Genomic DNA, 18,139 nt, shown 5'->3' with positions numbered 1-18,139 from the left:
TATTACAATTATTATAAAAATAAATATTATTTTTTAATTTATTAAAAATATTTTTTAATTTATTTTTCGTTAAATATAGGACGACGTCAGTTTGCGAAAATGTTTTATACTTATGGCCAATGTTATTTCAAATTATAGGAGCATGCTACAAAGCTAAATATTCTTTGTAAGAATAGATATTTGTTTCACAGAATAGATATTTGTCTTACGATCAAGACAAATTAAATCTGATAATGAAAGATGTCATAGGTAAACTGCATTATTCATTGATTTATAGAACAACTCTATTATTTATTATTAACTTTTGATGAAATTCTTTCAAATTCAGTTATCAATCAATAAGTGAAAATAAATTTCAAATTCTCGTGATCCGGAAATATTATTTTTTTCACAGATGACACTTGTATAAATATTACCAGACATTAAAAAAAAACCTAGAAGTGAAATTTTATTTCACTCCAAACGAATGAAATTCACTCCAAAGGAATGAAAATTTTCCATTCTTTTTTCAAAGTGAAAAATATTTTCACTCTTTTTCAATGACTGGCTCAATTTTTATTTTTTTTTAAGTGAAATTTCACTCTAAGAGATTTTAAAGAGTACTCCAACACAAAAGAAAACTTTTTTCATATATTCAGCTCTGTAAGTTTTTTTGTCATTTTTGGTAACATTTACAAGTGTCGTCTGTGAAAAAAAATGATATTTCCGGATCACGAAAATTTGAAATTTATTTTCACTCTCATTCCAAAAAAGTGAAATCTCACTTCAATTGATATATACCACTTGGTACATATCAATTTTCAATCTCTTTGAAATGGTACATTGTCCTTTGATACTTTAATGCGTTCTACTTATGAAATTTGAAATCTTGAAAGGGTGTCGATATACGTGCCGGAATCATCATCCATGTTGCAGCATTTCATGGAGTGGTTAACCGGCAGAAGACCGGAATTAATTGATCCCACTATACTTGCGTCCGGCGGCGGCAGAGAACGTAAGGAAATGTATCAAAATTTCTCGTTGATGTGTTATGTAATGTTAAATTAATTATATTTAGAAGGCTGGAAATGTAATAGAATATAATCAACAGTGTCGTATTTGTATTATAAAATTAACTCAGATATCAACTAATTACATTCAGTTCTTTTTTTGGTCCATGTCGTCAGTCAAATTGGATCTTCATAAAATGGCTTAAATATGATTGGCTATCTACTTTCCTCTACTTTCAAGTTATTACGCATAGAAATGACTTTGAATTATTTTCACCGTTAGTGACCAACACTATCAAAATATTTTGAGACGTTTATAAAAAATAAATGTTATTCAAGATTAAATTATTAAAATTTTAAATTACACGAGAGAGAGAGAGAGAGAGAGAGAGAGAGAGAGAGAGAGAGAGAGAGAGAGAAGTTAAATAACAATGTAATATCAAAACTCGTGCTAGTTTTAGTTTTCTGGTTGCTTATTACCAGCGCAAGTATTGATTGACTGCTGCTTTCTGCTTTTCTGTTAAAGTCTGAACCCTAAGGGAGCCTTATATTGGCTGTATATAACCGTATGCCGTAATCTGTAAAAATTGACCAATCACCTTCAAGTATTCTTTTACCGCCAAATGAGAGGGGTATACTTGACTGTGATTAGTCAATTCTTACAGATTACGGCATACGACATGGCATACGGTTATGGCCAATATAAATGCTCCCTAAGTTTTGCGTTGCCGTTAATAATCCGGGAATTATAATTTTTTTTATGTGATTTTCTTTACGTGATATCGAAAAAAATTTTGGCGTTAGTCTAGATCGTAGAAAAGAGAAAAGTCAGTGCCACATCCGGACCGACCGCAATACGACAATGTTTTATAATAAGTTTTCCTTATTATAAAATACTTACAATTTTTAATAACGGAAATAACATTCATAAAATGTCGATGAGTGACTTTCTTATAAAATCTTATTAAATCATATATTAGAACAAGGAAGCCAATTTTATATCGTCACATAATTATATTATTCGATAAGTTGACTTCACGTCACAATGCGCCACCGTCTAGATCGTTCAAGCATGTATCTTCAAAGGACTAATGACTTTTACAACGCCTGAGAACAGTCGGATTTTTATATGACTTTTTAATGCTCTTCAGAGTCTATGTATTATCTTCAAAAAAAGTCAATCTGTATCAAATAACGTAAAGGCATCTCATTTTTTGTTATCTTTGACCCATAGTCGGGCAATTTATGTAACCTCTTTCGTAATCAAGTATTGTTGTTATTGTACTTTAAAGAGTTCAAACTACTACCTAAAGAAGTTTCAAGCGGTATATAACATTTGTCAGAATTTTTGACGACATTGATGGAATGCAGTTCTATATTGCAGTCAATTCAGACAACAAGGCAGTGACTTTTCTCTTTTCCACATCTATCAAGAGACAGATAATGGCTCGAAGCTAAGGGAACGCGTAACGTTCTTAACACGAGACACTACCGGGTATTTACGTGGAGTTTCACGATTATATCTCAATGACGGCTATGTCGATCAAATTCTATGTACAGACTAACAACACAAAAATTTCCAACCGGTATCTAATCATGTAAGGAAAATCGTCACTAGCCCGGATAATGCCTTTCTTTCAAATTGTATCTATTTTGTAATATTACAGTTACACGCATGAGGGTCGAGGGAGTTGTTACCGTAATGCTCAACGTCGTTTTGAAGGATTTGTTCAAACTAGGTTACGACAACGGTGAAAAATGGAAGAAATGATAACGCCACATAAATCCTCTCAGTCTAAAAAGGATTACCTAGCCAAGGGACTATCTTGTCAAAAAGTTATTTAACGATATATAATTTCGTTTTATAAATAATATTTGAATAAACAAGACGTGATTTTCTGTATAATTTATTGCTTTATTTTTCTTTGATATCAACAAAAACGAGAAAATTACGAAATCAAGATCATATTTTCACATTAATGGATATTCTGTGTAAAAAAAGACAAGGAAATGAGGCTAATTCCTTGCAAAGAGCTTATTAAGTTTCACGTAGTTTTAATCCATGAGATGATTCTGTATGAAGCCATGTGGGCGGTCGTGATAAGTAACCAATTTTCTAAATCGTGTCTGCAGATTTCCAAAAATGTATATTTCTTTTAAAAATTATAAATTAACGAATAAAAATAATAAGATGTATGATTGAGAGTATTTATTATCATGCTTATTTCATACAGTATGTATATATATATATATTGTATATATTTTATTTATCATTTATGAGTAAGTACATAAATTAAATAGTCTATAAAATACTAAATAATATAATAAGTATTTGATAAATAAATAAGTACTACAGTTGGATAATAATATAAATATAAAATGTTTTGCAATAAATCCGCTAAAAAGCAAATTTAACCTTGTGTGTGAATCATTGTTTTTCATTAATGTCGTGTAAACCGTGTGAGTTATGCTTGTACCATATTTCTCCTATTAAATTAGTTGTGAAAAATCGAAAAAAATTTCTTTTATTGTTTTATATCTTTACTTTGTATTCTAAACTCAGATATTATATTGTTTTTTTTTATGTAACAAAGGGAAACTGTAACTGTTTCTTGAAAGACATTCATATGTACGATGATTATAAAACATTTTATATTTACATTATTATTCAACTAGTGCTTATTTATTTATCAAATTATTTATTTATGAAATTTTATATAAAAATATAAAAACACTACAATGCAGAATAAAACTGCAGTTTATTACATCAGGAATTTTTGTATATTTGGCTATATAAATTAGTTAAAAATTACATAAATTTTATCTTTTTTAAATATTTGCATTGTGTACAAACTAAAATGTAATTTGAAAATTTTTTTATATTTTTACATTTTTCTTATTTATTTTATTTATATTTTTATTATTAGGTTTTGTTTGTAGTAATAGTATTAGGTATACAACTTTGCTTCCGCCGTTTTCCTATAGATGGCTTTAGGTAAGTGATGGTCGAAGTAAATAGATCATAGACGTCATACAATAAACTTGGGCATCTGTCAACATAACCCCATAGAAACATTAGTCGATTTGTGTCTGCATCATAAAGTTATTCTCGATTGAAAATGTCAGTTTACGAGCCAAATTCTCGTCATTTGCGGGAGGTTTTAATTTTTTGCTTCAATATGAAGAAATCTGCGGTTGAGGTTCATCGAATGCTCTCAAATACTTATGGTGAGGCCGCTATTAGTGAAAGAACGTGTCGTGAGTGGTTTCAACGCTTCAAGAACGGTGATTTTGACGTCCAAGGTCATGCTCTGTATTTGGTGGGACCAGCTCGGCGTAGTGTATTATGAACTGTTAAAACCGACTGAAACAATCACAGGCGATCGGTATCGAACGCAATTGATGCGTTTGAGCCGAGCATTGAAAGACAAACGGCCGCAATACAACGAGAGACACGATAAAGTGATTTTGCAGCATGACAATGCTCGACCCCATGTTGCGAAAGTGGTCAAGACATACTTGGAAACGTTGAAATGGGAAGTCCTACCCCACCCGCCGTATTCTCCAGACGTTGCTCCCTCTGACTATCACTTGTTTCGATCAATGGCACACGGCCTGGCTGACCAGCACTTCCGGTCTTATGAAGAAGTAAAAAATTGGATCGATTCGTGGATAGCCTCAAAAGATGACCAGTTTTTTCGACGCGGGGTTCGTACGCTACCCGAAAGATGGGAGAAAGTAGTGGCCAGCGATGGACAATACTTTGAATCATAAATGTATAACCAGTTTTTTACAATAAAGCCTCGAATTTCGGAAAAAAACGGCGGAAGCAAAGTTGTACACCTAATAATAAAAAAATTGATGAGATACGATTTAATAAGTAAATTAGGTCACTGATGGTCCCTATTAAAACCTTATCTATCTATATTTATTTATAAAATATATAAGCCATTGTATCGATTCAATCTATATTTATGGGTGAGTGTATTTACTTACCATATTCAATTCTTTTTATTTATTTAGTGTAATCATAGATTGATTAAATATAATGACAATATAAAGAAAACCTTAAAGATACCTTTAGAAAAGAATAAATACATACATATAGCAAAATCATTGCACGTATGCGTTATCAGTATTTATTCAACAATTTGTTACATTAATGTACAATATAAATACGATTCAATAGATTATTCATTTTACTGCAAAACAGAGAATTAACGAAACGATACATAACTCAACATAAAAAAATGTGTTATGGATACTCGTGCGTAACATAACTGTAAAGAAATAGTAATGTATACAATTTTACAATTTTCAACATTTCGACATTCACTTCAAAATTTCTTGCGTAATCATAATATAACTTATTTCAGCTGCTTTCGGAAAAAAGAATTTTTGATTGTCGCATGCGACAAACAGGGTAAATTAACAGTAACAATTCGAAATTCGATATAAGAGTGAAAATCTTCCACTTTAAACTTTAATCGAACGATATAAATTGTTAGAGAAGATTTCTTTTGCTTACAAATTGATTATCTGTAACATCGTTTGCCTACATCATTGCTGATAGTTCATTAATTACACACAAAAATTGTTGCTTTGCAACTCGATTGCTTATATGCATTGTTGCGCACAAATATAAAATTGAAAAAGATATAATACGTTTGCACACATGACATTATTGTGTACATTACCTACAAGCCCTTTTACAAAATTTCAGAGGCGAAGTCACATTTGCTTATATGTTTATTTACTTTCACTATTGCCTACAGATCGATTGCATACAAATATTATTCTCTGCTTTAAAAACACAAGTTCTCTTTAAAAATGCAAATTTTCTGTTTTAAAAACATATACTATTTTCTTATATAATTTAAATGCTTGTAGGCAAAAATCGAGTTGTAGGTAATAATATTATGTGCAATGCAGTTTATGCGCGTAAACGTGCCTTTTTCTCTTAATTTTATATTTGAGCGTAAAAACGAACTATTGGCAAATATGATGTAGGCAAACAGTGTTGTAGGCAATCAATTTTTAGGCAAACGAGGTCCTCCCAAATTGTTATATCTACATAATACGTAGTAATGTTATATCTCTGCATTCCAATTTTATATACTCCATAGTAGAGAGAAAATTAAAAAATAAAATAAAGTTATAATTCTTGTGCGTCGATCTGAATCCTTTATAAACTAATGGAGCTTGTATAATTTAGTAGAGAATACTCTGCGATAAGGGTACAGTTGATATTTTTATTTGCTATCTTAATTTTTCTTGTATACTAGATTCGTTACAAGAAGATTCTCCGCGTTGTCTACGCTTATCATTAAATGTTTAAAAATATATAATACCTAAATCCCGCTACATTCATCTATATATATTAAATAATTTTTATCATATAATTGTTTGTCACAAAATAGAATTTTAATAATCTAGTTTGAATGAATTGTTTAGTAATTGCTTTTATGTAAATCAACATTAAATTTTCTTTTAACAAACAATGATTTTCATAAATTAATTTTACTACTCAAAGATTTATAAATTTTGTTAAATGTTTGCAAATAAAAAAAACAAATACTGTATTTCTAATATTACTGTGAAAGAAATAGATTATTGCAAGAAAAATTCTGCGAAATTATCTGTAATAAAAGGAACGCTGTACTAACAATGTATAAGGAAAATGTGCTCTGATCGATTTCTAATTTTAAAGATTACACGTACATAATAATTTTATTGGAGTAATCAAAATTTAAATACAGTCCCGATGAATTTTTCTCAGAATTTTTATATGAATTGGAACACTTTTCAGGAATAATATAGAAAATTTACAATTTTAGAACTTGTTAAATATGCGAATTCTGAATATTCTAAAATTTTTGATAATATAATTTTTGAAAAAAAGTATATTAAACTGTTTTAAATTTTATAAGATTTCATTAGAAATTTTTAGAATAAGAAATTTTAGAAATTTTACAGAATATTTTAGAATTCACATCTTTAATATGAAGAATAAAAAATATAGACGGCACTTCTTGAAAAGTGTTTCAATTTGTATAAAACTGAGAAATTTTCTAAAAAAATTTACTCAGATATTCTGAAAATTTCGAATTTATATAAAAAAATATGAAAAATTATATGAAAAGATCCGAGAAAAATGTTCACCAGAGAGATCTGAAAATAATTTTGTTATATAATTCTGACTATTGAAATAATTATGTGAAACGTTCTAGTTGAATGCTAAAATATAAAAATTTTATATTCAACAGCGTTCTTCATCGTGCTTGTATTTCCTACATAATTATATTCTTCCATAATTATTTTGATGGTTCCATTAAAAATTATTTTCAGATTTGCATTTACCTAAATTTTTAAATACTTTAACAAAATAGTTCTTTTTGTGTAAGAATTTAATTTTTAAAAATTATAATGAAAAATAAATTTAAAAATTATAATCAAGTATCAATTTCTCTCTTAATCCATTTATTTTCAATTTTGGAAAGAAACAAATGTTTAGACTTCTACAAAATCAATTAGCTACTAATCTGTCTGTATATTATCTATCAATATCGTTGCTGTCGTTTTTGATGTTATCCACAGGTTTCGCGTTCGGAAAGAGACGGAGCAACTCGAAGACAACGCCGTTCGTCCATCCGAAACCGTCCTGTACGTTATATTCGCCGCCACCACCACCCTCGCCTGGATGCATGGCGTTATACTGAAATTCAAAGATTAATTACTTCGTATAATCGGGCATTTTTGATTCGCAAAACAAATCGCATCGCATCGTGCAAAAGTAATCAAGACTCGCATTCTATCACTTCCTCCGTAATTTCATGGCGTCATAGCAGCGAATTAATTCGCGTTGAGAAATACTTATCTTGCAATGGAAATCTAATTTCTCCCGATCGCAAGAGAACTTGGATGAACTTTTCTTAGTTAGTTAAACGATACTTATAGCATTGTCGTCTGAGCGATTGAGAGCTCGTCGAAAGTGGAGCGAATCTTCTTCGAAATGTTCATTCTGAGAGTAAAGGAATATTTTGTTTTAAGATTTCTCGATATTCATTAGAACCACATGTAAATTTCAATTGAACAGCATTTTTAATTGTGTCATTAGACGATAATTGTGTCTGTTCAATTTCAGTTCTAGAGCCAAAATGCAAAGCCATCGACGCAAAAAAAATTAATGTGGATAAGATTTCGTAAACTAAAGTGTTGATATATATCTGATATTGACGTTTATTAATACTTTAAAATCCATGAAATCTTACATTGAATTTTTCGATGGCTTTGTATTTTGATGGTTTTGGAGCTCAAATCGAATAGACCATGTATAGTGCCTCGATCTTTTTGCCATTTATTTCAAGTTAATCTTTATTGAAGATTATTTAAATATTTGTTTAAAAATTCGTTCTTTTAAAAAGCTAATTAAAAGAGAATTAACTCGAGCTCGACAAATAATCAGTTTTGCAAATGGAAAATATAATTTCAATTCTCTTACATCAACGCGTAAAATCTCGCAAGAGACGAAATACCTTTAGATCGAAGATCCTTTCTCATCTTCAGAATGAGGCGCAAGAAACTTTAATTGAATCGATTGAGTATGTTTGTTCAACAAAATAGACTGGCTATTTCCTGCGACAGCTCGTTATTGATACCGATGTCGACAAGATATAATCTGTACAAAGTACCGAAGTGTAAATTTCGTCCACCATTCTCTATAAATGACACTCATATAATTGTATCTTGTATTATGGCTTAAATTACGCTATTAAATTAGTTTTATTGAATAGTTGTGTTATTATAATGCGACTATGCCAGATAAGATTATAATGACTTTTAGTGAATTGTTGAAATATTAAACGTTTTAATGTGAATTAAAAGTTACAATCAAAATTATAATTATTTGTAAAATTATAGAGGAGAGTAATAAATAAATATGCGTGATGGCGAAATCATCCAGATGACTTTGACATATATTATCAAGATCATGATCTTGGTTTCCAACAGATTTAACCGTCGTAGTTGCTCGTTATTTGTTAAAAAATTATTAATAAAAAGAATTTTAAAAAACTTACTTCTTATTTCTGCCACATAGATACAATATTCAAACTATTATATATCCTCCCCTATATACGTAATGGTTTTCCACGCGAAGCGAGGACTCCATCTTCCCTCCTGCCTTGGGACGACTTTACATGCAAAACAAGCTTCACTTCCTTTCTCCTCCTACTTATTAAGAATGTCTGACTTTCTATACTAAACAAGAAACTCGAAAAGGTCTTAGCCTCGTATATAGCACAACTTTTTGTTAATAATTTTTTTTTTTAATGAAGAACGAGTAACTGAAACCTATTAAAGGTTCAATATATGTCAAGATCAAGGTCAGCTGGATGAGCTCTCTCCATTAGCATATTTGTCATGGAGAATCAATATTTTAATATTTATATTTAATTGTAATTAAATATAATTACATATTTAATTGGCCGATATTTAATTGTAATTAAGTAAATTTAATAATAAAATGAGTTTAATCAAAAGCAAATATCCTCTCCCTTGTACCTAGAGACACTTGTAAATATAATTGGAAAAAGAAAGGAAGATTATCAAACACAATTTTTGGTAAATTATATAATTATTGAATGTTTTAGCGTGTGAAATTACTATAATTGCCTTAGACACTAATAATACACAGTCGATCTTTACAATTAAATAAATTCCAAGATAAATTCAATAATTAAAATGGTACAATGAAAAGTAAATATTCTTGTGTATGTATTTATAAATATAATATGAAAAAAGGAAGATTCTCAAGTTTACTATTTTTAGTAAATTTAACTATTCCAGATTGTAAAACATAATAATAAACGTTACAATTATTTATGATATAATATCAAGTAATATCGATAGTTTAATGAAACTGATCTCTTTGCGGTTAAATAATAAATTCAATAATAAAATAAGTTTGATGAAAAGTAACTAGAAACGCTGTGCAGAGACGACAACGTGTAATTTAAAAAGCAAGAAAATTCTCGTTCTTCTTTCTATCTAATTTTGGTTATTACGGACACTTTCTTCTCAATATGCACGAGTATATGATAGAGACAATATTTTCCTCTTTTTCCAAGAGATTGGTAATATATAAAATATCTTCTCGCTGAGAAATGCGCCCCTAGTCGTACCATTCCCGCACGCAACCGTATTTTCCTCTCCATAAACAAAGGGTGACAAAACAAAACAGACGGATTAGAATGAGTCACATACACGCGCCACATATATGTCTGTACCTCGCACAATATTTCTCGATGGCTTTTCATCCTTCTCTCGTTTCTGTCCGCGTTCCAGTAGGGCAGCAAGGTACGCGGACAAAGGAAACGAGACGAGGTCACCCTCGTGCTAGACACGTCCGAGTGACCATCTCTCGCCTCATATCGAAATTCAAGACTCTTCCGAAATATACCTCATCAAGTTTCCATATCAAAAAGAAACACGAGAAGATACTATAGACAGCATCGGGACTAAAGTAAGTATTTATAGTAATAAAAATAGTGCTTTGTCACTGCGTCCATATTAAATATTATTTGCACTAATATTTTTATCATTGATATCAGCTACATATGTATTAATATTTAAACGCCGAACTAACAAAGTATATTTTGAATAAATAAAAGAGATCTTTATAGAGATCTTTATTGCGAAAAGTGAAATTAACTTTGAAACAATATATTGGATGCGTAATCCACTTGGCATTATAAATGCTTCGAAGTATTTGATTGACTAATCGGAAGAAAGAATTTTATTAATTAACAAATAAAAAAATACTTCAAATTAAGCATTGTAGCATCAAGTGAACTGCAACTATTATAAGTTAAATAAACATGAAAAACAAAAAGTATTAAGCCAAATAAAATGTGACAAAAAATATAAAAAAGAGAGATTTATATTGCGAGAGATGGATGTGCAATATAATATAATACTTATATTATAATACCTATATTATAAATTAAATAAATGTGAAGAACAAAAATATTAAGTCAAATAATAAAATGTGGAAATAAAAAATATTATGATTACAATAGATAATAAATAAAAAAATACAATAGATAATAAATATAAAAATAATAACAGATACATAAACATATAAGTATAAAAATAGTTAATTTGTACTTTCCCGGCAAACGAGAAATTATTGAAAAATGTTGAAAATTATTTATTGAAGCGATATCGAATCAAGTTTTTGAATTCAAATTTTCGATCCAAGTTTTCTATCCGCTTGAACCAGAATTATATTAATTATGGATTATTTATGCTTTCTGTATCTCTTTCAATGAAATAATAAAAATGAAACGTGTGACCAATCTGATTGAATCCGTATTGCTAATTATTGCTAATTTATTTTTGGCAAATCTTACCCAATGTTCAACACAATGAACGTGCGACTAATTCATTCGAATTTAACGTGCAGTATTGAAGAATTATCAAACAAGGGAGACTCTCCAACTGCTGGTCGCCGATCATTAAAATGCATGCGTATTTTCCAATGATAAATCACTTTCTAAAATCACAGACTTCCACATATTTTCATTTCTGAATCTATGTATATAAACCCACTAAAGTTCATATTATTATATTTATCTAGACGTATAGAAATAGATTCAGTATATTCAGTCTCTACAAAATTCAATACCTTTTTCGCGGAAAGAGATAATACGGTTTCGAAAATTTGATTCATACGTATTTATCTAATCCAATTTGTACTCATTAGTTGAGTTTATTTCTCATTTTATATTTTATTATATATAACTTTTTCTTTTTTTTTATTAAAAAACTACTTTTTTATAGGAATTAAATTCATTATACATTTATACATTTTGAACAACACATCTTCGATTAGCTCGAACTATAGATATCTGTTATCTGAACTAGTATATGCTTTTGGAACTTAAAATGAGATCGATATTATATGTTTGACATTTGGCGAAAGCGAAACAGAAAGTTTTTGTGCAGGAATAAAAAAAGTTGATGCAGATTTGATGCATCAATATAGAATTTATCATTCTGCTTGAGAGATTCAATATAGTTCCAACGCAAGTAGTCGTGTAGAACATCAGTCGCGATTTGTCAGTACAAGAAATGTTTTCCTTTAATCTTTTGGTTCCCAGCGAGGGATCGATCTAACATGAGAAAAAGAGGCTTACCTTTTCGAACATCTTGCCATATTCGTCGTAACCCAGGTAATTTGATTTGAGCCACCTGTCGGCCAGTATCTTGGCCCAGTCGACCGCTTCTTTTACTTTAGTTTGATAGAGACCCAGAATCAGGAAAGATTGCAATGGTGGCCATGCGTTCGGGAAATCCCATTGTTCGCCAGTATAATTTATGGAGGATGGCGTGCCACCTGTGATCAGACGAGCATATCGTTTTCTTAGGTTAATGTTTGTAACGCAATTATGCCTTGATTCGAGATAATCGAATTCGAGAGATTAAAATCAAAATCAAGCGTGAAAGTATGTCTTAATCTCTTTACACCCCAATGATTATGTTCGATTTCCGACTTAGCTGATTTTTATCCAAATATTTTTCTTTTGAGCGAGACAACATTTGATAACTTTTATAAAAAAAGTCTAGCTTATAAAAAAATATTGTAATTTTAAAATTTGCAATGTATATAAGAAATATCAAACAATCAAAATAATAAATATCTGATTGCATCGAATATTATAATAGGATTTCGAAAAAATCTAATGTACCAAATTAAAAATTTAAACTTAAATGTCCTACAGTCCTAACTACAATAAGTTAAATTCTATTAAATTATAAAGTAAAACCCAAGTGATATTATCTTTGTTATTTATAACTCTAATTATATTTAATTTTAATTATGTATCATTTGTATAAAAAATTTGATATCAATTGACGTCAAGTTAAATTCCACAAAATTTTATATATCATTCGTATAAAAAAGATTTGATATCAACAACTAGTTAAATCTCAACAACGCCAAGTTAAATCTCATATCAATTATACCAAATAAAAAGGAATGTAATTCAAACATGGTACCTACCATGTATATTTTTAGCGCCTTTTTTAAAAAAATAATCTTTTACACGAATGATACACAAAATTTTGTGGAATTTAACTTGGCGCCAATTGTTATAATACCAAATCTTTTCTACGAATGAGATATATAATTAGAATTAAGTAATGAAGATGGTATTTAGGTTTTACTCTTAATATATATCTTAATTAGTTAAGTTTGTATATCATTTGGGTTTTTTAATTTTTTAATTTTTAATTTTTTTTAAACTTTAATTCTCTCTCTATCAAAAATGATTACTCTTCGAAAAAAAATCAATTATTGTTTTTTTCGAAGAGTAATAATTTTTGACAGAGAGAGAATTAATGTCATGTACTTGTGTTGGAAAGATCTTCAATAAGAATATCTTTAAAGAAGAATTAAAATATTGATTATGAATTAATGAGATAACACAACTTCGTGAAATTAGGTATCCGCGGAACGCGCAGTATTCGATGGATTAATTTTAAGAAAAACGAGTGAATGGATCAATTGAATATTGGAAGTCCAAATTCAGATGTTAAAAATTCGGAGGTTAGAAATCTCATGGACAAAGAAATTCTGATATGGGAGGATATCGAAATATATGCATTCAATCGAATTATTGATTTAATCTGATTTATAGTCACTGCATGTATTTGAGGTTTTATATTGAAAGAAGGAAAGGAAAATAAAATTTTGCCATTTACTTAGAAGGACAACATTCTACTTACCAAAATACAAGTCGATCTCGTTTCTTTTAATATAAGAAACGGATTGCAATGCATATTCATTTCTCTTATTCCAATCGTAACTCATGGTGTACAGAGGCGACAGATTCGAAGTATAGAATATATTCCTGGACTGCTTATTTTTCATGTCGTAATCGAGCCAAATTTTCTCATCCTCATTCCACAGTACGTTGTCAATGGCAGCTTGATATTCCAAGGCAATCTGGGCGTAATGCCAATTTTTCTGAAATAAGAAAGAGAAGAAAATGGCAACAATGACATGTGGACGTCGTCTGAATGTAACGCAATCAATAATAAATGATTTGGGACAAAAATATAAATGACATATTTCGCCATTTAACCAAATTGAAGTTACTTCTTTCGGTTTTTTACAGACAATCGTTTAAAACATCTACGATCAGCCTGTATTTCAGCCTCTGCTCGCTTATTGAGATTCTCTTATATTACGTAATAAATGAGGATTGAGAATAGTATATCATATCCTGATTTTCAAAGTAATATTACCATATCGCGCTTTAATGTAATGCGGCAATAAATACAGCATTATGCATGGTTTCTGTGCTGCACGCAACGCGCAATGTTGTTTGAGTATCTGATTGTGAGTGAAAGGCCAGAAAGTGATTAGGCCAGTCTAAAGACCACTAAAGATTTTAAAAAGAAAGAAATTATAAATTATCTTATGCCACTTTTAATTCTTCGATGCACTTAAAACGACATAGAAGGTAATAACTAAAAAAGCCTATTTTTGCCGTTTTTTCAGGAAATTTCATTATTCTTATCTTCAAATCTGTATCTTCAGTTTTATTCGTAGTACAAAGCTCGATAGGTACTTATTTTATAGGGCATTACTCGATAGGTATTTAGGCGTATTAGGGCATAGCAGCAACAAAAAAGTTCTCTTGTCATTTTTCGTTATCTCTTCTCGTTTTCAAATTTTAATCGAAAAACAAGAAAAACTTTGTTAACGTGTCCAAATGCCTCCCTTAATGTTGTAGCACTTTCTAATTTAATTTTTTTATACTTCAAATTTCGATTAAAACAAGAAAACATTTGTTTATAATTTCTTCTTTCTTCGCCGTCATTTTCATTTCTGACGAAACTGGCCTAGGTGTAACAAAAGGTTACCTTCACGTTGCCCAGGATAACGTGAAAATGGGCGAGCATCCTGGCGTTCCGCTGTAATATCGCATTCAAATCGACGGGTATGATGTCACTTGTGGAGACGTTAACGAGACTAAGATTGGCGTTCTTGTTAGTCCGTATGCACCATCTATAGGAGAAGTCCCAGCCACTCTCCGCTGCGGCTTTCAAGTTGTTGTAAATTGATCCACGTTCCTGCTCCAATACTTGCTGCACCAACTGATAATCCTCCCTATAAGAACACGGACACATTTGTTCTTACGTACTATCTCTTTTAATTAAAATGATAATGAAAGACCTGCTGTGATCGATGCAGGTGTCGAAGTGAATTCTGTATAGAACAAACCGTTGCACGAAAATACCGTTGCACGGTATCATTTATTATGTACTGCTTCTCAACTGAGAACTAAAAGACGCTATAATGTGGATAGGATATTTTAAGAGAATAATTTTGGAATAACTTTATGAAAAAAGACGTTTATTCTGGTGCTGCTGATACAGGAAAATGTTTTATTAGGAATGCAATAGCTATCCGGCAACTATCCAGTTTCCGGCCTATCTGGTCAGTTTTGTTTGTACAAAAAATGACGGCTGTCGGTCAGGGCTGTCGCAACGTGAGAGCAACAAAAGGCCGCAGCACAGAGTCATAATGTATAGTGCATAAAAGAATCAACCAATTAAAGTTCTTCTTTTTCACTCTTCTTTTAACTGGAAGGAAAAGAAGAATTTTGATTGGTTGATTCTCTTATGCACTATGCATTATGCGTTATGCAAAAATACGTTACGGCCTAAACACTAAAATCAGGCAAGGGGATCCTAAAGAGTCGTATTGAATTATTCATACTGAATTCAATTGTATTAGTTATATTCAAAATAGCACTTACACACAGACAATTTACGTGTCATTGACATCACATTTCACTCACGTATGCCACACATATACATAAATTTTTGTATAACAATTTAATTAGATGTCAAACGTTTTAATTAGATGTCTAAGTCCAATTTTAATAACTCCACACTGTTTCTTCATGCAAACTACTAGCCTCTGGATTACTATTTCGTAAGACGTACAAATTGCATAGCTTTTATATAAAACAAATGTTGTCACGACATGTGACAGCTCTGGATTCATATTAGACTAAAAAATAGTAAAGAAGATCTTAATTTTGAAATTTTTTGTCATTCTCGGCATAAACTCCACTTCACAGACATGTACATTAATACGTATACTTTAATTCTGGAAAAGGATTTTCAAATCAGTAAGAGAAAAAAGTAATTAAATTAAGAAAAAATACTAATGCTTGTTTCCACCAATTTATATTAACTTTCTTCTTGGTTTCCTAACAAACGAAAATGGATTGAAATGAATTGAAATTCAGATTTTCAGAAATATTGATTCACGAATGTTAAAATGAATGCTTTTTAATCCTGAATGCATTTTTATTCATTTATAGGAATTGCATAGAGCATATCTCTATGTCTTTCAATCTAAAAATAATATTAGCTTTTTCTGTACGTTGTGAATACTGTTCAATTCAAAATTTTGAATAAGAAATGCAGTTTTTCAATCCAATTGCATCCAATTGAATCCAATTGAATCCAATTAAATCCAAAAAAAAAGTATTCGCTATTTAAAATACGCATTCGGATAGAAAAAAAGTTTCAATCCATTTTAATCCATTCTCGTTTGCTGGAAAGTTATTTACTTAATGTAATTGTAAACAAAACTGACCGGATAGACCGGAAATTGGATAATTGCGAGATATCCATTGCATCTCTAATAAAATTATATTCAAAATTTTTTGTTTTCGAATTTTTTCTCCAACAGTTATTCACCCAGGAAACTTCTTAATATCTTTGTAACGTTTTGATATTTTTTATGAAAAAAACTTACTTGTAGCTTTCTGGTCGAGGTCCGCGGCTGTTTACTACATAATGCGCCATCTTATAGATTTTACCATTCTTTCTTACATCTACTGTCTTATTTTGCCAATATTCAAACTCCTTTTCAAGGATTGCTATATTTTTCTTTAGAAATTTGCGATCTTTCGTGTGGTCATAATACTTTGCGACCTAAAAAACATTCGCGTCGTTAAGGCAAAACAGATTTTGAGTTCTTTAAGAAATAGTTCGAAACAAAGTAGAAATAGTTCGAAACATAGTAGATTATACGTAGAAGATTCATTAAGAAGGATCTCTATACAAAATACAAGACTTGAATGTTTTATAATAAAGATAGAAACTTGGACATTATCCGGTAGTACGTACCATTGGTATTAACAACGGCGGTTGACTTCGCGATAAGTAATAAACTCTGCCACCATTCGGTACGAAACCGTATCTCTCTACTATAGAGAGGAAATTCTCGATCATTCCTTTAACGGTTACATGCATGTCGCATAACAAAAGTCCCTCGATTATCCAGTAGCTATCCCAGTAATAAAACTCTGTAGTAAAATTTGATTTTTCATTTCATAAGCTTTTTTTCTCTTCTTTTTGTACAATTGAAATTTTTTAATTTACTGAATTATGTAGAAGCAACACGCATAATGATCTCCAATGATAAAATAAATAAGTTTGAAAGCTACATACACAAGGAATATTACAAGGAAGATATTCTAATTTCCCCCTAATATGTTCCATGCCGTGTTAATTTTATGAGACCGTGTCTCCTGATTAAAACTTAACTATTATGCCGTGTGAATTATCGATGTTTTGATTTGTGTTAATTATTTATTTATTAAATAACAAGTATTTCATAACGATTAAAGAATTACAAATATTATTATTAAATATAAATAAGGAGATGTAATATTGTATTGTCCGAAAAGTTTATGCCGATGTTAAAGGAAAATTGAAACGCAGAAAATTTAAATTTTAGTATACATTTATTAAATTATATAAGTTAACCGGCATGAACTTTCCGGACAACCCAATAGATCAATGTATTGATCTATATTGTATTGTATCTATATCATGATTATGATTTTACGTATATATGATATATATTAAAAATTATTTTATAATTACAGAAACGTCACCGATATACCATATTTTGTTTTTAGACAATCTTTCTTAATAAAAACTAAAATTAAAATTTTAGAAATATAAGTAAAGACTAGAAAGTTACCACTATTAAATAATATGTAGCAGTTTTATAATATTATAATTATTTATAATTTTGCAATAATTCAACTTTT

General features: G+C 30.0%; 2 protein-coding genes across 2 annotated transcripts in view; one reads left to right on the top strand and one right to left on the bottom strand.

Moving 5' to 3' along the window:
• Positions 1-2,760, top strand: part of LOC108685325 (B9 domain-containing protein 1) — a 4,574-nt gene extending 1,814 nt beyond the window's left edge. Inside the window, exons 4-5 of the mRNA XM_018190056.1 lie at positions 876-994; positions 2,657-2,760. Coding sequence (XP_018045545.1) covers positions 876-994; positions 2,657-2,760 — 223 coding nt within the window. The remainder of the gene's footprint in view (positions 1-875; positions 995-2,656) is intronic.
• Positions 2,761-7,536: 4,776 nt separating this feature from the next.
• LOC108685346 (trehalase-like) overlaps positions 7,537-18,139 on the bottom strand; it is a 24,027-nt gene continuing 13,424 nt past the window's right edge. Inside the window, exons 4-9 of the mRNA XM_018190091.1 lie at positions 17,208-17,386; positions 16,834-17,012; positions 14,922-15,168; positions 13,779-14,019; positions 12,188-12,387; positions 7,537-7,704 (exon numbers count right to left, since the gene is read on the bottom strand). Coding sequence (XP_018045580.1) covers positions 7,543-7,704; positions 12,188-12,387; positions 13,779-14,019; positions 14,922-15,168; positions 16,834-17,012; positions 17,208-17,386 — 1,208 coding nt within the window. The 3' untranslated portion in view covers positions 7,537-7,542. The remainder of the gene's footprint in view (positions 7,705-12,187; positions 12,388-13,778; positions 14,020-14,921; positions 15,169-16,833; positions 17,013-17,207; positions 17,387-18,139) is intronic.

The sequence above is a fragment of the Atta colombica genome, unplaced genomic scaffold, assembly GCF_001594045.1.
Source record: "Atta colombica isolate Treedump-2 unplaced genomic scaffold, Acol1.0 scaffold150, whole genome shotgun sequence".
In the NCBI taxonomy this organism is placed as follows: domain Eukaryota; kingdom Metazoa; phylum Arthropoda; class Insecta; order Hymenoptera; family Formicidae; genus Atta; species Atta colombica.
This window is presented reverse-complemented; position numbering and strand designations above follow the sequence as displayed.